This window comes from Schistocerca piceifrons, chromosome X (genome assembly GCF_021461385.2).
Source record: "Schistocerca piceifrons isolate TAMUIC-IGC-003096 chromosome X, iqSchPice1.1, whole genome shotgun sequence".
Taxonomy (NCBI): domain Eukaryota; kingdom Metazoa; phylum Arthropoda; class Insecta; order Orthoptera; family Acrididae; genus Schistocerca; species Schistocerca piceifrons.
Genome location: NC_060149.1, coordinates 47,027,737 through 47,054,024, shown reverse-complemented (window position 1 = coordinate 47,054,024; position 26,288 = coordinate 47,027,737). Strand labels below are relative to the sequence as shown.

The window sequence follows — 26,288 nt, the reverse complement described above, 5'->3', positions numbered from 1 at the left end:
ATGGGAAAAAATTCAACCTGTAACAAGCGTAGAAACAAAGGAAAAGTCACTTCCAAGGAGTTCTGCGCTTGCCGCTTAATGATCAGAGATAATGAAACACACAATCACATCCTCAACACTCGCCGTTCATTCCAACAATTCCTGGTAGATGTGTGGCACAAATAGAAACGGAACGCATTATTTCTATACATAAGACTGAATGAAAAGAATTTTAAGAATTTTAAATGACGGAAATACTGACGACATTGGAACAATGGTAATCTTATCCTCATCATATATAGGATGTTCGAGACTCATACACGAATAGCCTCAAGATGCTATAACCAACATAAGAAAATATGGACGACATGACGTCTCCATAACATTCATATGCAACTCGTCGTGGCCAGAAATCTATGAACAACTAAGATACGGACAAGACCCCATGCATCGGCACGACATAACAGTCCGAGTTTTCCAACTAAAATACATGAGATTTACTGAAGTCATCACAAAGTAATACGTCTTTGGAACCATTAGATGCTGGATAAACACAATCGAATGGCACTACCGACGACTGCCTCACTCACATAATCTCATATGGGTACACGACAGAATTCAGCCCACGGATATCGAAAAATCATCCAGCCTGAATCTTCCAATCCACAAGAAGATCCGGAACTGTACGATTATACCCCAATTCGCCACGTATGAATGATGGAAAATGTACAAACAAACACCGAAACCCATACTTGGATGACATACAAAACGGAGTTAATGGCTATCCGAAACACAGAAGACGATCACCCAAACACGGCAGCTTCACAGCAAAAATACGGAAACGCGGCAGTGACGAACTGGAAATAGATAATCAGTCGGTAGTACCATATAACACACCACTTTCCAAAATACTCCAAGCACACATTAACGTACAATACTGCAATCCAGTGAAATCTATGAAGTAAGTCTGTAAGTGGGAGGACAAAGCCAGTGGCATGGCAGTATTACAAATAGCCAAAGATAGTGAACAAAATAAGAGAATCGACGAGATCCTCATGTACTAAATGTGAAGATACATCGGCAGCAACAAAGCAGCTTGCGGATTTTCGGTTTTCCCATACACGAAGGCGAACCAACCATACACTGTCTAGCAGTGTATTAGGATGGACATAGCGTTTAGTTCACAAAAAACACAGCAAGAAACCTGCAGGAGAACCACTTCATAACACGTCATTATCTGCTTTTTAGCAACTGCGTCAAACGGATCCATACGCGAAAACATTACTGTACGTCGACATCTCTACCTGTTAAACATGGAGCACAACAAGAAATATCTGTCAACGGCGAAACCAAGGAATTATTGTAGAAAATCATCCAAGAATCATGAGAACTGGCGCACTACGCCGAGTATACGCTGTACATCGTAACAATGCAGGATGTTTCTATGTCCGGATGTTGTTACACAAAATCCGGGGATCAACAAGTTTCACAGATGTCAAGACTGTTGACAGTTGCCTGTGCCAGACGTACAGAGAAGCATGCCACCGCTTAGGACTACTGGAAGACGACAACCACGGGGAATTAACACTACAAGAAGCCTCATTCACAGCCTCAGCTAAACAAATGACTTATTCGCCATAATTCTAACAACATGTAACCCATCGAAACCATAAAAGCTATTGGACTCCTTCAAAGAGAGTATGAGTGATGACATGCTGTACTAGATCCGACAAGCTCGTCCTGAACTGACCATCGAATTCAACGACACCTTAAATGACATCTTACATGAAACACTCATTCGTCTAGAAGATAAATGCTTAGCTATAAAAAAAGCAGACCTTAGTACAGCTTGGATTTCAAGCCCCACGAAAAGATACTATCAGTGGAATAACTTCGAAATTGTAAAGGAAGAAAGCTACAATATCAACGAACTACTTCAGTGCATTGCTCACAACAAACCACTCATCATTGTCAACCAAAAGGAAATTTACAACGTTATCATTGACCGGATTGACATCAACACTGGTGAAATTATTTACTTGGAAACACGAGGCACACGTGGCAGCACCGGGAAAACGTTTCTAATAAATCTGTTGCTGGCAGAAATACGTGCTAAACAACATATCGCACTTGCACTGACATTGTCGGACATTGCAACCACACTAGAGGAAGCAGGACGAACTGCCCATTCCGCAATACAACTACCGCTGAATACAGCCGAAGAACAATTCCCGGCATGTAAAATCTCAAGAGCATCTCAACGGGATGAAGCAAGATAAAATTATCTACTTAGACGAGTATACAATGGCGCATAAAAAGTCAGTATAAACCATTGACATATTACTACAGGATTTGCGAGGAAACTCAAAGTGATGGGAGGAGCTCTCTGCTCATACTTTCAGGGGTTTTTCGAGATACACATCCAGTTACCCATAAGTCGACACAAGCAGACGAAATCAATGGAAATTTTTTGGTAAGTTCCTGTGGAACCAAACTGTTGAGGTCACCGGTCCCTAGGCTTACGCACTACTTAATCTAACTTAAACTAACTTACGCTAAGGACAACAGACACACACACCCATGCCCGAAGGAGGATTCGAACTTCCGACTGGTGGAGCCGTGAGAACCGTGACAAGACGCCCCAGACGGAGCGGCTACCCCGCGCGGCACGAGATCAATGCATGCTTAAGAAATCACGTCACTGGCTCCACACACAAATACTGCAACTAACAAAAAATATGAGAGTTGAACTATCGAAAGACTCTTACAAACTGGCGAAGCCACATATCCCACTGACCAAACGACAGACCTCATTAAATTCAACAGTAATTTCTGCAAAGTAACTACTTCTGGAAAAGAACCATTCGACCAAATTTATCCAAACATTGTTCACAATATACGAATCCGGTCTGGCTATTTGAAACGGCAATTTTGGCAAATAAAATTAATACTGTCAACGATGTCAACTTTAATATTCACAAGAAAACTGTCGCTGAAGAGAGAATATACGAATCGATCGACACGATGGTATACGTTGAAGAAAGCATGACCTGCCCTACAGGATATCTACACTCATTTGAAGAACCGGGAATGCTATTACACTGCCTTCGACTTAAAACTGGATCTCCGATCATGCTACTGAGAAATCTAAACTCACCAAAACAATGTAATGGAATATGGATGATCGTCAAGCAGCTATCGAATAACATCATCGATGTCGAACATGACTGGAAAGTACAAAGGGCATAAACTATTTATCCGCAGAGTACCACTGATCTATACTGAACTGCCAATCCAATTTAAAAGACTGCAATTTCTGATCGACAATTACAATTACAATTAAAAAAGCGCAGGGACATACTTTAAAATATTGCGGCGTCAAACTGAACGACTCCTGCTTCTCTCAGGGTCAACTATACGTAGCCTGCTCTCCAGTAGGAAATTCGAAAAATTTGTACATATGTTTCCCGGATAACAAAACGAGATATTTTGTTTACAAATTAGTACTGTAAATGTTTAGAATATGTTCTCAACAAAAAAAGTTGTACCTCTTACAGTTTAACGAGTATTGTAAGTGGTTGGAATATGTTTTAAATATTTTGTTTTTACTCTCATACTTTAAAGTTAATCGTTTTATTTCAACTGCACACAATCTCGTATCAACTCCTTGAGCGGAGCCGGGTACCGCAGTTAGTCATATCGTAGATCCCTCGAATAAAAGACTGCACCCACGAGCTCGAAGGAAGGACAGCCTACAAAACAAACACCAGAAGTATTCGGCAAATCTGCTGTCCAGTATCCTTGATACCCATCTGTTGTAGAATTTTAGAAAATAATCCGAGCTTATACAGAGTGAGGTTCCTCGAACAGAATGACGTCCTCCATACAAAGCAGCAGGGATTCTGAAAACATTGGTCATATGAAACCTAACTCGAGCCTTTCTCCCATGACGTGCTCAAAGACATGCATGTAGATATAGTACTTTATGACTTCCGAAAAGCATTTGACTCAGTATCACACTTATACATGTTACAGATGATATAATAGTATGGGCAATGAGTCAATATTTGTGACTAGTTTGAAATTTCCTTGTTGGGAGGAAACAACATGTTACCTAAGATGGAGAATCATCGACAGGTGTAACAGAAAATTCAGGTGCCTCACAGAGTCGTGTGTCATGAACTGTACTGTATATTAACGACCTTAAAGGGAATATTAAGAGTGACCTCAGATTTTCGTATCTATTATGAAGAACTCTCTGATAAAAACTACACAACTATTCCGTAAGATATTAGAGTTCAAAGTGGTGCAGTGATCGGCAATTTGATTTAAATGTTCAGATATGCAAAAGCGTACACTTCATAAAGGAAGAAAACTGAAGTGTTCTATGACTGTAATGACAACGAGTCACAACTGCATCCGCTGAATTAATACAAATACCTGGGAGTAAATGAGTGTAGAGATACGAAATGGAAAGATTAACCTACGTTTAGCCGTAGGCATAACAGGTGACAGACTGTAGTTTATTGGATGGATACTACAAAAACTGGAGTTCACTTGCAGAGCTCTCGTGCGACTCATCCACAAAATAGTACTCAAGTTTATGGGATACACACAAAACAGGAATAACAGTGGATCCTGAAATTATGCAGGAAGAACAGCAAGAAAGGTAGGTGGTTGCTTTTACCAGTGGGGGAGTGTCTCGCAGATGCTAAAGAAGAAAACTGGCAGAAACTTGAATATAGACCGAAACTCGCCCCAGAAATTCTACTTACAAAGTTTAAAGAATCAGCTTTGAATGATAAATCGAGAAGTTTACTACAACGCTGTACCTGTTACTCCCGTCGGGGTGGCAAAGACAAAATTATATGAATTACAACCCTCGCAGAGGTGTCCAGTCAGTCATTCTTTCCCGCCAGCATACGTTAACAGAACGGGAAGAACCCCCAACAAGTTTTGAGATGCTCTCCGCCACGCTCTTCACAGTGGCGATTCACTCCACGCTGAAGTGAATCACAGAATGGGAAGCAGTGTAGTGAAAGACATTTCAAATTTACTTGTGGTGTAGCACGTAGTATTTTGTCTCCTATCCCTAAAACGCTGTTGAAAATTTTGGTTTCTTCGCTACATTTGTGACATTTTGTCGTTATATAATACAGGATGTCTCAACTGCAATGGTTAATATATCAGAAGGCAACAGTACGGAGGATTTTGAAGTAAATAGCCCGTTTAGAAATCTGTCCTTTCACCTTGTATACCATTCCAGCTAGTTTCCTGTTTGTATTTAAAAAAACCTGCAAATGTTTAAAAAGAGCATATAAATAGGTTAGTAAAACTGTTCACGCATTGTCAGGCAGTTGAAATTAAATTTAAAAAGTAGGTTGTGCTGTAGCCAAACACCTTTCAATTTCATTCAGTGGACTAAGCAGTACTCTTCATAATGTACACTCCTGGAAATTGAAATAAGAACACCGTGAATTCATTGTCCCAGGAAGGGGAAACTTTATTGACACATTCCTGGGGTCAGATACATCACATGATCACACTGACAGAACCACAGGCACATAGACACAGGCAACAGAGCATGCACAATGTCGGCACTAGTACAGTGTATATCCACCTTTCGCAGCAATGCAGGCTGCTATTCTCCCATGGAGACGATCGCAGAGATGCTGGATGTAGTCCTGTGGAACGGCTTGCCATGCCATTTCCACCTGGCGCCTCAGTTGGACCAGCGTTCGTGCTGGACGTGCAGACCGCGTGAGACGACGCTTCATCCAGTTCCAAACATGCTCAATGGGGGACAGATCCGGAGATCTTGCTGGCCAGGGTAGTTGACTTACACCTTGTAGAGCACGTTGGGTGGCACGGGATACATGCGGACGTGCATTGTCCTGTTGGAACAGCAAGTTCCCTTGCCGGTCAAGGAATGGCAGAACGATGGGTTCGATGACGGTTTGGATGTACCGTGCACTATTCAGTGTCCCCTCGACGATCACCAGTGGTGTACGGCAATGTAGGAGATCGCTCCCCACACCATGATGCCGGGTGTTGGCCCTGTGTGCCTCGGTCGTATGCAGTCCTGATTGTGGCGCTCACCTGCACGGCGCCAAACACGCATACGACCATCATTGGCACCAAGGCAGAAGCGACTCTCATCGCTGAAGACGACACGTCTCCATTCGTCCCTCCATTCACGCCTGTCGCGACACCACTGGAGGCGGGCTGCACGATGTTGGGGCGTGAGCGGAAGACGGCCTAACGGTGTGCGGGACCGTAGTCCAGCTTCATGGAGACGGTTGCGAATGGTCCTCGCCGATACCCCAGGAGCAACAGTGTCCCTAATTTGCTGGGAAGTGGCGGTGCGGTCCCCTACGGCACTGCGTAGGATCCTACGGTCTTGGCGTGCATCCGTGCGTCGCTGCGGTCGAGGTCGACGGGCACATGCACCTTCCGCCGACCACTGGCGACAACATCGATGTACTGTGGAGACCTCACGCCCCACGTGTTGAGCAATTCGGCGGTACGTCCACCCGGCCTCCCGCATGCCCACTATACGCCCTCGCTCAAAGTCCGTCAACTGCACATACGGTTCACATCCACGCTGTCGCGGCATGCTACCAGTGTTAAAGACTGCGATGGAGCTCCGTATGCCACGGCAAACTGGCTGACACTGACGGCGGCGGTGCACAAATGCTGCGCAGCTAGCGCCATTCGACGGCCAACACCGCGGTTCCTGGTGTGTCCGCTGTGCCGTGCGTGTGATCATTGCTTGTACAGCCCTCTCGCAGTGTCCGGAGCAAGTATGGTGGGTCTGACACACCGGTGTCAATGTGTTCTTTTTTCCATTTCCAGGAGTGTAATTCACTTTATTTATATCATATATTCACTGTTTTTGCGTTTAATTCTCTATCCTTCCACATTCTCCTACGAGAAATCAGACCTTCCCTGGGGGTCGTTGGTAGTAAATGACGCACTCGATCCCTCGATCACGGAATGTCAAATTTAAATGACGTATAATGTAGAAGATGAAAAGTATAAGTCATACAAAAGCATATATTTATGTCCCTAGACAAGTGGAATTTCGCCCAAAAATAAAGGAAACTAAAGTAGGAAGGAACAATTCAACATTACATCGACGGCATGGTCATTAGAAACGTGCCTGCACAGCTCGGCAACGATGGAAAATGGAATCAGCCGGTCCGTATTTCGTCAGAAATGATTTAAGGAAAACCTAAACTTACATGTCACGACGGGATTTTAACCTCTAGCGTACACTGTCGCTATCACCCCAATACGAGCAAACACCAACGAATACGGCATTATGCGGTTTGGAAATCATATATGACATCCTTCACAGCTTCTATGAATACTTTTGTGACAAAACCTGTATTAAAGGCCGTTATGCTATGAACGGCATCTCATAACGAGTACAGTGTTGTTTCTAATACTTGTATGACAACACATATTCGGCTAGAATCTCGTTCGATGCCCTTTTTAAGAAGCTGAACTCGCATTTCGGAAAGCCGGTGATGAAACGTTCGTCCGCTCAGTGGTTTACCTTCATTGCTTAAGGAAAATTGTGCAATCGTTATTAGGAACAGAAAATCGCCGATCACCGTCTACATCCCAACCTCCCCCCCAACCCCCCGTCCCAAAAAAAAATGCAAATACTTTCTTACTGTCACTGTTTCGACAAAGATAAACTCCACCTACTGTTTGTTTTTCGCGTTATCTCAGCTGTTCTATAGGGATAATATTGACCGCTCCCGATTGGAATTACCTAATTACAGACTTAATATATGACATTTCGTTCGATATGACTCGGCGTCCTTCAAATGAATTTCTTAATTTAGCAAACACGTTATTCAGATCTAGATTTATGTGATCATTCTAACCGCAATAGTAGCGAATAGGTACCGTCAAATACTCTTTTGCATCCAGCCTTGGCACTTTGATAGTTAAATCTAACATAATAGGATTTATTTTCTTATTCCTGCATACTACGTTACAAACTCCTGAGACACGTTCCTCGTTTCTGTTTAAAATGCAGTATTTTGTAATTCCTTCCATATATTCCTCCTACTACATCTTATCCTGTCTACGGGGGAATCAATCATTGGCTATCGGCTAATTTTCCAGTTTTTATTTCAATTGTATGGTTTGGCTTCCCAGTTGTCACGGTTGTTATTTGACTTAAGAGTGCAAAGTTGTAAACATCATCTCTCTGCGAAACGCGTAAACGTTGTTCAGTGTGTTATCGTGTCTGACCTGTTTAATAATAGGTTTTGCTTTAGCAGAGACTGGTAAACAGACAGGCAACTGCCAAAAAGTGCCCGAGAAAGTATCTAAAAATCACACTCTGGCTTTTCGATCCCGCCCCTGCAACCAGATAAACGCTTTCCATCTAGAAAATGTAATTTCTACGTTCACAATGAGCCTGCACTTACAGCAAAGGTAACATCTTAAATTTCTTTTTACATGCTAGTTCCTAACATTTCGTGTAACCTGAATGGAGTTATGTCCATCACTACGAAGTTGTAAGCAATGTAGCTGTGTGAGCCCATGTATGCAGGAATTCAGTTTCCATAATGTCGTGACTGTGCAAACGTATTACGATCGTTTGCTTGTATTTCAGTTTTAATGGTTTAATCGAAGTGACTTCCACCTAATCATTGCATAACATATGTCAAGTTACCACAGCTCACAATACTAACATTGCGAGACATTTTGCACTAACGTTATAATACCAGATCAGTAAATCATATTGGGTGTCGCCCCTGCAGCTACTGAAAACGTTCGTACCCTACTTCTAAAACAGTACATTATTCTGACATGTCTACAGACATCCCTGCGATATGGGTACACCTACGGTACCGGTATTTTTATCTTTGAGGCCCCGCAAGCCATTACACTAAGAAAAGGTCAGTGGTTCTTAGGGGAAAGAGGGTGTCAAAGCGCCTAATTTCCTACGAAAATAACCGCAGGCACTTTTTTTTTCTTTGCTTCCTTAACTATTTCTTCCAGGAAGCTGCACACTGTGGGATATTATATAATAAAGAAACTTCCTGTATACCATATATCCTGAACGGTAATAGTACAAGAACACTTCGGTGAGGTACGATGAGAGCGGCGTGTCACGTTCTATTAGCAGAGTCACAGGTCTAATGATATACCCAGTTTAGTGTTCCGTAAGTGCGTAATTAATTAGCTATGTCGTAGACTGGAACTTTGTCGACACTTACAGATTTATAGATGGCATTAAAGAAGTCCTGAAATTTATGTGTATAGCTACATTCATAACAGAAGTAGTGGCAACACACATAGTGGCACATGGCTTGTAGTGAGGTATCTCAGAGATATACGTCCGAAATTTTACGTTGCCTTACGAAAGTGACCCTGCCGGACACCAAAGTAATCACTGGTTCGGGTGTCTAACCGCGCGTTATAAATAAGTACGTCATACGTTAATTCCTATAGGTTTATAACTGCTGTTTATTCAGACAGAACATACGTGAATTTCCAATAGACAATTCCTTGTCCTTGGTCCATAAGATTGAAGCGAAGCTTGAGATTATTTGGCGAATTTCCGGCAGAAATGGAAAGAAGAATTCCTTACCCAGTAGCTTAGCTTTCTAAGATTCATACGTATTTACGTTTTCAAAGCCACTTAGAAATCCATCTTCCGTGCAGCGACATTTACAGGTTTGAGGTTGATTAAATAATCTGGAATGGATTCAGTGGATCGGAGGGTATGAAATACTCTGAACCGTCGATGTAATGAATATACAGTGACAAACGATAATTTGTGCTATCACGGTACTTCAGTCAGATTTTGTGCGAGGTCGTTTTAACCACTAGGCGATCTGAGTTTTCCTGCAGTCCTAACGTCAGATTTCAGTGCCCTTGATGTTTCCACCTGTGATTCCGGAATCCTGCTGGTGCAAAACATGACTGGTAATGGAAGTATGATTCAGACTTGAAAGTGTGCTCAGGTGAGGTCACACGCGATAAGCACGAAGTCTGAATCCGAAACTCGGTATGGCAAAATTTTACCAATTATCAAGATTTATTGACAGCAGTTATTATCTCCCTAGGGGCCAGTAATCTGTTACTGGCGTATCATGAATCGAAATTATGTATGTCAGGATCGTTGTCGTCTATCTTAGAGCTATGTTATCCGTTTAGTATATAACAGCACGATAAGAGTTCAGCCAAAATGTTCTGTATGCTCAGTTTTGGTGATTCCTCAAAGTGAAGTAGAACTCCTAAGTAAAGTCACCTATTGAGAAAAATGAGATGTGATATTCATTGTGCTAGTTTTCTTTTAAATATCTCCTTTCATGGAATGATTGACAACGTACAAACAAAATTTTCTACAGTCACATTTCAGAGACATTAGGAAAACAGTGGTTTACTTTCTCCCGTCTTTTCACGGAATTTCAAACACGATCAGTTTTGCAGAACAGTTCAGGGGAAATGATATTGAGGATAATTGTCAAGCGTTTGGATCATTTTGTGGTATACGTTCGAGACACTGACATGGGATCATTCAACGAAGACCGTTAGCCGTTATCTTAAACGCATCCGTAATGCTAGAAGGAACCGAAGCGAAATATGTGTTACCTCAAGGGTAGAGCAGAATAATCAGGTCTCCACTGCGCTCATAAACTCGAAATAACTTTTGAAAGAGTTGAAGTTCACTTCTATGGTATTCTAAGTAGAATGGCAACACCAGCTACGTGTATAGCATAAGACCTTCTCGTCTTTATGTCTTGGCCCTATGTAAGCAGCATAGAGGAACGTACTTTATTCCTAACCAAAATGACGTGTTTGAGTTGATGAAGATATTGAGTTGGATATATTGTGCCTAAGCAAGCGATATACTAATTAAGGCATGTTATACTGTCCCTCTTCTAGTGTGGAGAGTAGGTTTCTTTATAATGCTTCTCTGTTAAGATCTCTAAGGAAGGGCGAGAATGAGGTTGGTTTCCGTGAAATTTTTATTGAAATAAGCTGAGGTCTAATGTGTCTTCTCGCAGCGTACGAGCCGTTAAAGTCCTGCCGTTTATACTAGGTCAGTATTACTCTGTATAAATTCTTTGAAATATCTTTTATAGATGTTAGCACCACGCTCGAACCTTTACAAAAGATACGATAAAACAACCCCAGAACATCCCAAAGATTCTATGAAACGCCTTTTATAAAAAAGTATTTGACGAAGTTCTTTTACAGTGCAGTATGGGCATTACATATGAATGATGAACAGCGGGTTGTAGTCTACATTCCATTATGCTGTCACCCATGATGTCTTGTGCCTACATGAGATAACATTAATAGATAGAGCAACTTTGTATAAAATTAAAAAGAGGCAAGAACAAATGCTATAATCATATAAATAAACACCTACCTTAAAGTCCTCCGAAAGCTACGGAATTCATTATTCTGTTGTTCCCGCCAAGATGATTTTATTTGTTGGCTTTGCATTGTGAGCTTATTAATGTAGGTAATGTAGCTAAGTTTTGGATTTATGTGCAAAGGCCCGCGTTCAGGTTTGAACACGTGGGAATTGATCTGCATACTGATGCAGTGTACTATTCAATTCCGCTTTTCATTACGGAACGATGCTGGTGACCTATGTCGTTACTGTGTTGTCACAGGCCATTCTAATATTAATTTACATCGTTTGAAATAACTGAAATTGATCATGGCGCAAGTAGTTCTACCCGCATATTCGCTCCACTGTCACTGTGAATACAGGCTTAACTCACCGAATGAGGAGTATATGGAACTACAACTACTAATACATGCAACTGTGTACGCAACCGGTTCTATATGGTCTTTACGTATATTTTGACATTCTGTCCACGGGAATGTCATCTTAGCTAAACATTTGCCGTTATACTGCTTCGTATCGACATTTTGATGGCCACTCTGGCTCCTTGCCATAAAAAAGGAAACGTCGGTAAAACAAAGTGGGCTGTTTAAAACAGAAATATTTTTTGATATCTTCAGTGTTTGAACTAAGAATTACGGCTCACTCCAAGAAAGGACGATGAAATCGTATGTTGTATGCGTTTGAACAGAGCTACTCAACTGTAATGACATTCAGAAAATATATATATATATATATATATATATATATATATATATATATATATATATATATATATGAGTAATGAGAGGAGGAACTTATGATACAAAAAGTGCACTAGGTAACACATTAATTAGAATTCTCATGAGTCCTCGGCAGTTATTTTACTTCATTTTATAAGATTTACATGACAATGAGTTTTTACTCAGTTATGTCTGATGAAAATAAATGCATAATCGTCACAAAGTACTTAGGCGTAATAAATCCTGCAGTATCGTGATACATAATGGTGTGATGAGGTGTATAGTGTTCTTGCCCAACACACTTAGGTAGTAATGAAGGCCACAGTGAGATGTTGTGTAAAGCAAAGCTCAACGTAAGAGTTATTCGTTAGTGGAAGACGACAAAGCCGGCCGGAGTGGCCGTGCGGTTCTAGGCGCTACAGTCTGGAGCCAGGCGACTGCTACGGTCGCAGATTCGAATCGTGCCTCGGGGATGGATGTGTGTGATGTCCTTAGGTTAGTTAGGTTTAATTAGTTCTAAGTTCTAGGCGACTGTTGACCTCAGAAGTTAAGTCGCATAGTGCTCAGAGCCATTTTAGAACCAAAGATGATAAAATCAAATGTCCCTGATAATCATTTCACCTACGTTCAATTGTAACACGAGCTTGCTCAACCAGAACTGTCACACTTCTCAAAATATGAATTTTTGTTTATCCTATGGCAATTTATTTTCAAGTCAACGTCCACGTGTTTTGGTAAAATCATGTAAGCTGTGTGAAGATGAATGAGTATTTTGAAACAGGTAACGGTGCTTTTTTAAACAAAGTAAAATAAAACTAAGTTGTGGTTCGTTGCTGCTGCGCACTCCAAGCATTCTCTAACACATAACACCACGGCTGTCAAATAATGTCTTTATTTGACAAATTAGAATCATCCTGCAAGGCGAATTAAGTCTTATAGTGCCTGAAAGCTACATGTATCAAGAGGAAACAAAGTAAACTCAGAATTTCAAATAATAGGATAATTACAAAATAATATCGTTAAATACAACCCCTCAAAACCTAAAATTCTGGTGTGGAAATTTTTTTCCGTGTATTGATACAGTTCTATATTAATAAGTCTTACAGCAACGACGAGTTCTACAACTCTCAAAAAAAGAAATATTTTTTCTACAAATTAAACGATATGCATTTCATGTTACCCTAAGAAAAACCGTTTTTCTCAGAAGTACAATTTTGTACACACATATTTTTCTCAGTTGCGCTCAGGAACCATTGTAATCAAGGAATACAACTTTCGGAATTTTCACGTTGCTTTATTGACCTTTCAGAATTCATTTCGCTTTATTGAAATTACTATGATGTTGTCAGTGTGCACCAAAGTAACCCCACAGTTGGAAGCGAAAAACATACTTTCTAAGTTTGGCCTTTCTTTTCATGTCTTGATGCGTTACCTCAAAATCCACCAAATAGTAAGTAATTATTTAAAATTATCACAAACTACTTTCAACGAACTATTCCACCTCAGAGCGAGATCCTTAGGCGCTACGCTCTGCATGATTCAGGGTTGCGTAATTAGCGGTGAACGACTTGACTAGACTCAGGCTTTGTGCTAGGAACCAAGACGTGTTCCAGTGCAGCAGCAATAGAAGCCATTCGAGGTCGTCTGGAGAAACTTGTACTGACAGCGAGACTAAGATTCCATCGCAGCCGCAGTTAATCCAAATCTGGGCAAAGCATTCCTAATACAGTGTTTCATCTTTCAGATTGTTCTTATTCAAACTGATGAAATATGTATTTTTAAATTGTTAGAACATTAATTAACAGTTGCCTCGTTTGTTATTTTCCATACCTTCATGAGCTTCAAATTTCGATCCATGTGCGAAAACTGACGTAAACCGGGCATCAGTCAGTCGATAATTCTCAGACATGTAATTTACTGAATAAAACGTTTTCAATGTAAAAGAGCTTTTACTGCTTAGACCGTACCTTATATCATACAACTAAAGCATGAGGGCTAGTTTCGGCTGCTTTTGACAAGCATCTTCAAATCGTAAAAATGAGTTAAATGTGCACTGAAAAACATCATCATAAGCAACAGTCATGGAATGACATTTATTCGAATTATGGATTAACAAGACTAGGACAGTGCGGAGTTAAAGGCGTCATCGAGAGCAAGCCAAGTCGTAAACCAGAATCTCGCAAGATCCAGGTAATAAAGATAGAAAATGGCCAGTTGCAAAAATAAAAGTACATCAGATACCCATTAATGCAGTTTTATAGCAAATATTTTAGTGAGAAAAATATATCCAACGGTAAAAAGAAGTGTCGGCTGTTCCATTACCTTACTTACAAAGCAATGATCCCTCATGGCGTATAAAATAGTCATCCTTGCAAAACGCGCACAAGTTGAAAATTAAAATACCACAGGCCCAACCAATCTCGCAAGACACATCAAAACTAAGTTTCCAGTTCCCTTCACATATAGCCTGGCCTTGGCCAGTCTGTATTGTTTACACATGTCGTTGCGACCACTGTGTCAGGACTCTCTGCATCGTATCGTGGTTTTGGAGCTCTCTACCAGACACAGTGATTTACATATGGATATCCTTCCGCATCAGACGGCTAGATCAGTGCTCAATGCTACGGTGATTCGAGAAGCATTACGATCAATGGTAATCGGTGTCGAGATCCCCAAAACGCCTAATGTCAACACCGTCATCGTGCATATCTGAGTTGTAATAGAGCGCCAACTCTTACCTCACAAAACATTTATTCGTAATCTTCAGGAATAACTTCACCTTTGACAGGGCGTCTAGTACACTGCGATCGATCACTTACTTTACTCGTGTATTAAATGGTACTCATAGTTTCTACGTATTTTGCTTCCAGTTGTGTAGCAACACTGTATGAGAAATGTATTTGTAAGATTCTAAATACTCGGCTTATATCCGTGTAATATGGGACGCGAACTTTCCTAGGGAACTTCTGCAAAAGGCTGGAACATAGCTTCGGAACGTAACTATAAATGATTTGTTTAATATTCAGTTCTTACCGCGTGTGTTACCAGAGTTCGTACCAGGGAAAGAGATGTGGTAAGTCAGGGTATCCGGGATACCGGGATGAGTTTTGATCGTGCAGTTTGTTTCAGTGCAGTACCAAGAACGAATTTTGAACTCACTTGGATATTGAGACAAAGTTCTGAAATTATTTCATGACAAAAGTGGATTATCATTCTTATCATTTAAACAACGAAATTAATTCCCGCCAGCACCTACAAATTTTTATTAATACTGATATATCCAAACATACCACAGATATTTCACTGTCTGTATGTACGACCTAACAGACATATGATTTCACAGTTTTCAGAAAATTGTACTTTACGTCATAGTTCACCATCCAGAAACCGAATCTCTTTACGGATTGGTCCAATGTTTCACCTCTAAACGTCTTTAACGTGTTTGCAAATAGCGATTATGAACCGCATATGTTAATTTACGTATCAGTGGAATGCAGATGCTCCTTCACAAGTACTGCGGTGATCTAGAAATGTTGTGTCAGGTTTATTTCTATTAGGTAAGACTACGAACTTTATTTCATGCTCTTTGAACAACGAGGGTTGCCCAGAAAGTAATTCACCGCAATTTTTCTTCAACAATTCTTCATTGTACATAATGAGAATTCCACACACGAAAGAATGGTGCTTTATCTACACACCCTATGTTTCCACGTAATCTCCATCCCGTTCTATGGCATTCCTCCAGTACGAAACAAGGCCGTGTATGCCCTGTCGGTACCTGTCCTCGTCCTGGTGGCGGAGCCAGTGCTTCAGTGAGTGAATCACCACATCATCATCCTCAAAATGTCTTCCACCAGTGGAATCATTTAATGGCCCAAACAAGCGGAAGTTCGAGCAGGCTAGGTGAGGTGTGCCAAGTGTGACAGCCTTGGATGGTCTCCCCGTACGCCGCAAATCGTGGAGCATTCTGATGATGCCACCCTCCGCTTCCAGTGACTAACTGTACTTCTGTCGACAGCAGATGCTCCATAGACTTTGCTCAAGCGTTTGTGAATATTCCCCATAGTCTCTTTCTTTGCAGTGAGAAATTCAAGGACGGCACGTTGCTTGTAACGCACATCGTCTACAGACGCCATTTTGAAACAGTTCTGCAGAAATGCTATCTGTGGGAAGTGGCGAAAGCTTGGCGCGATTACTCAGGAGACTTCAAATAGTACATACTCAACGTTACGCATTCATATCAACGTTTCACATTCGTATCATTGTTTTCAGCTGAGAAACTTTCTGGGCAACCCTCGTATGTGCTAAGAGATTGTGGATAGACCTATCATAAGCAAAATTCATATAAAAGTTGTTGAAGTTATATTTCTCCAAACTTCAGTGCCATAAGTTCTGGTCACTTTTTGCGTAATTAAACGAGAGAAGCATCAGCTACTGTACCTTAGGACATTACGTGATATTGCATTGGCATACTGTCGTCTGACGTTACCAGTTTACAATCTGTTAGTACCACTTAGGCCTTTTGCAATTATGCACTCAATGACAATAGCTGTTCCTATTATGTAACACAATACGTGGTTGATACGGACTGTCATTTTGAATAGGAACTCGAGAGAAAATCAACATCGTTGTAAAGAGCTCTCAAAACATAACATTAATTGTTCGATTTCTTTAAATTTTAGGAAGTTTCGGTGATATCAAGAAGAATATCTACCTGGCTATGCCCTACACCATCAAGCCGAAGCTGGTGGGATGTCACCATCATTACGAACAAGCAGACCTGGTTTGTGCAGAATGGTATCAAACTCGTCTACGCCGGGCACAGGTTGCAATAGTGGCTAGGTCCAGCTGAGTCATAATCGTAACAAAGTCAGAACGTATCATAGAGACAATAGAACCGCAGATATTGTCACTGCAGTAACTTTCGACTCAAACTAAAAAATGATATGTGATTCAGAGGTGAGAAGTAGCACCGTCAAGAGAATCCTGCATGTTATTTGTTTAGATGATTATCACGGCCTTGTTTAGTCATTAAGAGAAGATGATTTCGTAAATAACCGCCTTCTGCGACTCGTTTGTAAATGACAATCAGGAACAAACGATACTCATAATTGTGACACTTACAGATCTAATGGCAAGTCAAATAGCCACAGTGCTCAATATTGATCAAAAGAGAACCCTCAACGGTAACGTAAGCAACGTAAGTAGCACTTCTGGAGCATCTACAGCATTTCCTGACCCATTCGTGATAAAGTTATCCGACCGAAATATTTGATGAACGTTTAAATAGTGTGCGGTATTTCGAATTTCTCCAACCTCCACTGACAGGGTTGCTACAAGATTTTCCACTAAGAAAATGGTTACTTTTTCGGCTAGGGTGCATTTTACATTACGTTTTTTCTAGTCCATAGCGTGGTGGATGACAGCCAATAACATTTCCCTCACTATCGCCAGATATAGCTCCCAACAATTTTTTTTTTTTTTTTTTTTTTTCAACAGGCGCATCAGAAACATTCTGTATTACCATTGCCTGCAACGCAAGATGATATGACCGTATTCGTGAAGCATGCCGGTCGTTTTCATATGGGGAGGTACTTTCTACTGAGATCCGTGCACGACTGTTTTAACGACTGTTTTAGAACAAGGTGGAAGGCACTTTTGAACATCGGTTACGGTAAACCGAACGAGAAAAATGCGATACTTTGTAATAATTTTATATAAGTGTTAACACTAGAAATAAAGTATATTCAAAGTTAGAGGTGTAAGAGAATGTATTTTCTGACTGAAACATTAAAAATCAGATCCATTACCCCATAAAGTGGATTTTATTTCCCTTTAGCTTTGTTCGAATAGTTAGTTTTATAGACGTTTTTGATATGACACATACGTGCGAAACACAAACTTATTCGACACAAAATGTTCAGTTTTGACAGCTCTCTTAAACGATAATGATTACTGTCTATGTTGATGTTTCAAATATTGAACTTCTATTCCTCAATTTTCCAGCGGCTCCCGGCTTTTCCTTGCTATCTGTTTGCCTACACCTCAGCTTTACTCGAAAAAGTTCAGACGCACCGTTTCAGAGGAGAAATGTCTGTACGATTTGTCTTATGATGGACGCTAACCCGGAACCACCAGTGTAGCGATGTAGTACAGGATTAGTTTTCATGAAGTTAATTGCTGTTATTCGCTTTTATTTCCAAACTATTGTCACAAATTATTTCATTTAATAATAACCATCCCAAGATAAGATACCAGATGGAAGCTGCAACATCTAAATAAAATCGAGAACGCAGCCAAAATATTACCGTTATAAAGAATACCGTAGCCTTTGTCCAAGTAGTTTATAAATAGAGTGGAGCAAGAACCATAGTGATGCAGGAAAAATATTGTGAACTGGGTCGCTAACTCTACACAGTCTTCAACTGATCAATACTGTGATTCTTAGTGGTAGCTTTAATTATGTACATTAGGATTAATCCTCCAGCTTACAACGCAAAAATTCCTCAAATTGGTGGGAGGTTATTCCTCCGAAACTGGAAGAATTGTAAATGAGGTACGTTGTGGCTTTGGTGGAATTTAATTTAATATTTACTATTTTGATCGTATTTTGGATATAATTTGTGTGAAATGCACACCCAAAATATACACAAAATGGGCAAATATATGGAAATGCAGTTTTCGCTGAGTTACAGCGGAAAATGTGCCAACTTTTCTGAAGCATGCAAGTAATTTTCCTCGTTTACAGATGCGGATTTTTGTCAGCGACTCTAATTTTTTGAATGCAGCTGTACACCTTTCTCTGAGAGATTTGAAAGAGCACTCGAAGGCAGTTAATATGAAACGTTGTCAAACAAAAAGATAACAGTGTCCCAAATCACTCTCCCGCCATCAGAGGCTGCTGTACCAAATCTAAGTACACACGTAACTCAGGAGTGATCCGTGCGTTTATGTGTGCTCTTTGTGGCCATTCGTCTGTGCTGTGCTGTTGTACGTATCAGACATCTTGCTCGTGAAGTTATTCTGACTTCAATGGTGGATACGACAACAGAAAAAGTGCATATGGTTTTCGTTTATGGCGTGTGTTGCCAAACTGCTAGAGCAACATGTGGTTATATACTGAAATATGTCCAGATCGTGTCAAGCCCACACGAACTGTCATCATTAAAAAAGAATGAAACAGGGAAACAAAAAGGAATAGAAACTTAGAGACATACAAAAAACTTTGTAGCAGCTGTCACATACATTCCATACGTCACTTGACGGCAGCTTGAATGTGGGTATGACAGTTAGTATTTCGTTTCATCAGCAGTTTCATGGCAACGACTTTGTAAATAGGTTATTCTTCTCCTAATCACGGCCACGAAAGCCATACAGTAATGCGGCGTTTCTCTGCAAGAATTGGTATCCGAATAAAGCGTCATATACAAAACCATAGGTTATACTCGCTTTTAATCCGTTGAAAATTCACTCTGGCCGAGACAACTGGATAAGCTACGACCTCTATTTGTTAATGAACAGTGCATTATTGGTTTCTGTTTTACATATGGGACTAAATAATCACGAGAATGCACTGTTTCTAACAGACATGCTCGCTCAGTTATGGGATGATGTTCTCCTGTACATAAGGCAGTCCACGTGGTAACAATCCAGCAGTTGACCCGCCTGTCCTAACAGAACATTTCGAGACAGTCGTATAAGTCATTCGGGAACCACTAAATACCCGTAACGCTCATACGACTTGGCATGTCTGGACTCTTATATATGGGGAAATTGAAACGCGTGGTCTACAAGGAAGCTAAGACGACTGCCCAAAATGCCATATACAGCGGGCCTGTGCTGCGGCCGGCTGGTGTGGCCGTGCGGTAATAGGCGCTTCAGCCTGGAACCGCGTGACCGCTACGGTCGCAGGTTCGAATCCTGCCTCGGGCATGGATGTGTGTGATGTCCTTAGGTTAGTTAGGTTTAAGTAGTTCAAAGTTCTAGGGGACTGATGACCTCAGATGTTAAGTCCCATAGTGCTCAGAGCCATTTGAACCTGTACTGCAATAAATGGCGATTAATTTCAGTGTGCAGTATAGGAACTGCGTAATCACTTTGAAGCGTATTTGATGTGATATATATATATATATATGGAACTTGACATAGAGTTCACAATAACAAACACACGAATCCTGCTGGAGTAACGTTTGGTACACTAAGGCAGACGTTTGTGGGAAACGTCCTCCCGAGGGCGGGAGAGTGGTTGGCTATCTGATCGCTCCGTCCCCTGGGTACTGACCGGCGCTGCGCGGGCCCTGCTGCAGGCGCTGCGAGCCAACGCCGCCCAGCGCCGCCCACCGCTGCGCCTGCCGCTTCACGTCGCCCACGACGGCGTCACAGCGCAGGCGCAGCCGCTTCCCGTTCGAGAAGAGCCGCTGCTCGGCGTCCAGCTTGATCTCCCGCCGGCTGCTCACCAGGCCGCGGCTGTCCACCTCCGCCTCTAGCTCCTGCACGCCCTCCTCCACCTGCACAAACACAACGACACTTGTTATCTGTTCGACGTAACCTAAATTTTCACGTAATAAACTCAGGTTCTGATGTAAGCAGACAGACATTTTTGGCCTCAAAATAACGCTGTTTGAATCATATTTGTGGTATTTTTCATCACTCATTGGTAAAGAAATTCCATAGTTATGACTGAGAAACAAACTTCGTTTCTGTTCTGCTAGTAGGGAAACATGGGGCAGAACGGGATGGCGAAGCACAACTAGATTGTGCTGTTTTCTAGACGGGGGAATGCTGAGACCTACTGTACTGACATGTAAGTATATCTCTGGATCGAGGGGAAAGTGCCACACCAATTTTGACTTGGTTTGGAATTCGTTCTGTAATTACAATGAAATGAACACCCTTAGCTGCTTACAGGCGTTGACATACGTCAACGGGGCAGATGAAATTGTGTGCCCCGATGATATATATATATCCGAAAGAACAGATACCATCTTAGTACATATATAGTTAAGGCTCACCGGCCACTTGACCATCTTCTTCTTCTGTGCTAATGCACAAACAGTGCCCGAACTCTTACGGGAATCGGCAACGCTCCACGAGATGAGTATAATGGGCGGGGGCACTACGAATGTAGTGCGGGACAATACGCTAAGAATGTGGGTTTCGCGGGAGGCGTGCAAGAGATAAATTCCTGCAGTCGCGCTACCCACTGTGTCCTCCGTGGCTCAGATGCATAGAGCGTCTGCCATGTAAGCAGGAGATGCCGGGTCCGAGTACCGGTGGGGGCACACATTTTCATCTGTCCCCGTTGACGTCCGAAAGAACACATATCATCTTAGTATATATTCGACCTGTAAGTTAATGGTCGTCCTACGCGTTTCAAGTTGTGTTTTTATAACTTGTGGTGAATTTAAACGCAAGATTATCCGTTAATTCTTAATTATATGCTACTAAATGACATGGAAAGTTCAAATCCTTGTCACTCGCTGTACGTTAGTTATACAATACATTTAAATCCATCAATTATTTTGCTCCATACAAGATGTTAACCCGAAACATGTTCTTGGGACGAACGGGGCAGGACAGAATGGGATAGTGTCCTGTTCTGCTCTTTAATATCTTGATGCAAGTAGATTTCGAACTACATATTTCATTTCCCCTTGCTGCTCCAAGTGGTGTGAAAGACTTATAGACAGCAATTGGATATTAAATCATTATAGATAACCATATCGATGTTGGAAAAATGCATTCGTAAAGTTAAGAGTAAACTCAACTACAGAGTTCACAAATCAGATTGGATATTTGGAAATGTGTTCACTGCATAATAAAAACACGAGCTGGTAGCATACCTAAGGCCAGTGGAGAGCAGACTTTTCGTCCCATTATGAAAAATCACGTTGTCAGATCAGTAGCCTATTAGCTAGCAGATATGAGAAAGAAATTTGCCTAGCTGGCGGTGGGTTGGGGGGGGGGGGGGGGGGTGTTATAAGTTTTCTTACGAGGAGCCTATGTTGTCTATTCTCAAGCAACAAAATACGTCTGGTGCACGAGCGATGGGATTCATTGAAGTAATAGTAAGAGTAACTTGGTATTAAGCATTAAAAATAATTGTAAATTTTCCAAAGGACATTAAAATTTTTTTTGTACTTTTTTAGTTGTTAACGATTTTTGTGGAGATTCCAGTTCCTGAGTCTACATTGTTCATTAACCTTCTTTATGTCCTAGTTTTAACTGATGTTCCTGATAATTTCAATGCTTATGCAAGAATTTCACAAAAATTGCCTTATACCACTTTGCTCAATTGGTGGGGAACTGGAAATATGCAGACACTTCTTTGAGATAATATAAAAAATACGTTCCATACAGTTGTGTGTGATTTTCAAGTAAGTTACGTTAGGATACCCAACAAGGCGATTTTTTATACCTTTAAGAAGTATTTCCTGTGCTCCGCTATTTTAGAAGAATTGTTAAACATTAAGTATTACGATACGCCACGATTTTTCCTACTTGTTTACTTGGAGCTGGTTTCCGGTTTATTATGCTTCATGCATGACAGAACTGACTAGAGTCCACAAGAAATATTAATCCCTAGGAAACCAAACATTACAAAGCAAGGTACAGACATTACGCACAGGAACTTTGGTCATGACAGTAGGTGATAATCACGCGCTTATTAATCATGTTCTGCACCAACCATGTTAAGTTACCCATTTTGTAAATTTTGTGTTAACACTGTAGACTGACATGCTTGGTGAATAATATCAGTGATAAGCACTTTATCTGACGTGAGTCACATTATGTCATGACCAAAGATTTAGTTTCCAATGATAGTTTATTTGTTTGTCATATTTGGTTTCCTAAGCACCACCGTCTCTTGTGGATGCTAATCACTTTTTTCCTCATAAAGCCATAATAAAATGAAAAGTTGTTACAAATAAACAAATATTACTAGAACCAAACACAAATGTTTTTTAACCTTAGATTGCTTGTAATTGTCAATTTACCATTGTGACTTTACCTGCATCTGATCTGTCAGTCTCACAGTGCGAGTCAAGATTTCACTTTTGGTTTCAGTTTTAGAAAATATTGCTTACATTACTAACATTGGTGGGGAGTCAGATCCACATCCTATTTGCAGTGCCGTAATAGGTTTCGTCCGGAATAGTTTCCCAGAAGGAATCACACCAAATGTGATACAAGAGCGTTACTCAGTTGTTTTCTCACATTATAAGAAATCATTCGAAGCAATTAAGGTACCGCAGTCAAAATACAAGATCATAACATTACGATGCAGATAACTAGTCTCTCCTAGAAGATCACACGTTAAATATCATAATTAAATAAGACATCGGTAACTTTCAAGATAATTTCCCTAGATAAAATCGGATTTCAGTTTCTACTATCCTTATCAAATGCATAATATCTAATTTCTGTCCCTTTTCTATTTCCGAATTTTGGATTGATCTTTGTTTTTGTTTGTTTGTAGCCCTCATATCCTTATGGCAAGTTGGGTCAATCATTATAAACATCATTTGCACGCCAACATAGCCAGCAGTTAGTGAGATGCCCCGGATTTTGTTTTCATGCACTGAATCTTCAATAAAATTGTTCTTCGCAGTTACTGAATGCTGTATGAAAGGCAATTCCCACAGAAAGACAGGTTGCAGTAGTAAGATATAGCTTCGTTGACGTCACAAGCCACAGAAGCCGCGATCTGGCTGACAACAAATATTTCACAGCATCTAGCACTGCTTTTTTGTTTACAATAATTATTGTAGCCGTATTAGAGCGTTTCAGATATATGGTTTTGTTTGTGCTATAATTAAGAATGAACAAACTCTTCGAAGAATTGCTAGTCCCGGCAGGAGTGCTAGTCGCTCGACGTTCCATGATAACTTCTGTAACTTTTGGAATGTAGAAGGTAAGGTACTGGCGGAAGTGTAGGAATCAGGTGGTGTCACGAGCCACCGATGACCAGATCAGTCAGTAGAGCACTTTTCTGCGGAAGGCAAAGATCCCAAATTCGAATCACGACCCTGCACACACTTTCAACCTTCCAGCAAGTTTCAAATCAGCGCACACTACATAGCAGAGTAAAAAATCGCTCAAGAATACGAAATAGGGTCTATATTCAACGGAGACAGGCAGTGGTCTTCTATGACTAAGGAAAAGAATAACCGTCTGTCGTTATGTAACGTAAATGGCAAATGTAACCAGCGTTCGTTCAATTAATAACACTTTTTCAGGTGGCGTATTTAAAAATGCATGAAATCACTGTTAGCGAATTTTGTCGCAGTAGGAAACGATACAGACATAAATGATACGTAAATAAAGGACTTGATGAAGTGATACAATTATGTGCGGTATCGGCATTGTCATCGTCGACCGCAGTCGCGCTCTGTTCTCACATCCACAGAAGAAATCTGGCCGCTGCGAACTGCTGCTAAGAGGGCTCGCCAGATAATCTTCAGATTAACATCCGACTGATCTCTGATCACACCGACGACCGTGCAGTGAAATCTTACGAACACAGAGCGTTCATCCACCTTGGTACACCGACGGATGCAACACTATGAATTCATGAGACATCACTGTTGATAGTGGTGCATGCTAGTAGACGAAGAAAATCCACACTTACTGTACACATTAGACATTTGTCAGTTCCGCATGACTAGATCACATTAGCGATCAAAGTGACAATGTAGTGCGTTCTGAAAGAAGAGAGTTATAAAAAATACCGAGAAACAGTAATGCTGTTTAGATGTGGCGATACGTTTGTGTGTTTTCTTATTCAATCAGTAAACTGCAGATATAGATATATAGTTAAACATGCCTAACTTGAAATAATATTCTCGATTTTCTGATTGTTAATTCTCACAGGCATCTGAAATTATAATCTTCCATATCCTATATTCAGTTTCGCCTTTTGAAAGATAGTTCGTTCGGCGGCGTATGATATAAAGAATAGACAAAGCCTCTTATTCCCTGTAGCGATCATACCAGTAGGATGCCATTACACGATGTGTGACGCTCTCAAAAGGCGGCCCTAAGCCGTGAGGGAACCTTAAAGGGGTGAATAAGCTCTTACGCTGATCACGGTAAGAGGCGCCCTTTCAATTCCCCTGGTTTGACGGCTACATACAAGGAGAGAAATATCTTGAACCAGCAATGAATCCACCTCCCCTTCGATATGATGTTCTGGTCTGTTTTTGCTTTACTTTTCTTGCTTAGAATATATAATGCGCCACTACCTAAAACTTGAAATGTATCATATGCTACTCTGTGGACATATCAGATGTCGCTCTCTTTTAAAATAACTAATGAAATTAGTAACTCTGTGAAACTACTATTACACCAAAGATTTCGTATGAGCGTGAGGAATATTGGACCCGCTTATTTATTGGATCCAGGTCTTTCTAGAAAATAGAACTTAAAACTTCTTTCTTAACAGAGCCAAATTATCAGATGTAAAACTAACGTCAGGCGTATCACAATGGGTTATTAAAGGACCATAGGTGTTCACGATATGTGCAAAAGTTGTGGATATCGTCCGAAGCTCCGCGAGTTTGTTCAGAGATGATACTGTACCAAAATGCCGCAACATCTGTAATGGAGAAAAGACATGTGCAACTTTCACTTGACACATAAAACGAATAAACGTAACGCATAAAGCATGAATAGCTATAACTTCACATTACTTGCCGATTACACAATTTGCAATCCATCACTGGGCACAGTAAGGAACGTGCAATATCCAAGAGACATGAGATCTGTAAGAATTATGCAATAATACTTGCAGGAAATGTGGGTGTCAGACTGAGTATCATTAGAAGAGTACTAAGGACATGTAGCTTACACACGAGAAAAGTAGGTCACAAAACCTTTTTTCAAAGCTCCTTATATGTTTGCCCCGTGTATGAGGTTTTTGTCAGGAAAGATTATTAGAGACGCTAGAGAAGACCCAAAGAGAACAATGCTTCTGCTCCACACTAGTGCCAGATGGCAGACATTGTGTGTCACGGAAATGTTGACATTCCGAGAGTTTTCGTTTCAAGAGCTCAAAAATGGTTCAAATGGCTCTGAGCACTATGGGACTCAACTGCTGAGGTCATTAGTCCCCTAGAACTTAGAACTAGTTAAACCTAACTAACCTAAGGACATCACAAACATCCATGCCCGAGGCAGGATTCGAACCTGCG

The 26,288-nt window shown here is 40.9% G+C and overlaps 1 protein-coding gene across 1 annotated transcript in view; it reads right to left on the bottom strand.

Moving 5' to 3' along the window:
• LOC124721708 overlaps nucleotides 1–26,288 on the bottom strand; it is a 1,090,650-nt gene that overhangs the window by 272,913 nt on the left and 791,449 nt on the right. Inside the window, exon 5 of the mRNA XM_047246794.1 lies at nucleotides 20,378–20,603. Coding sequence (XP_047102750.1) covers nucleotides 20,378–20,603 — 226 coding nt within the window. The remainder of the gene's footprint in view (nucleotides 1–20,377; nucleotides 20,604–26,288) is intronic.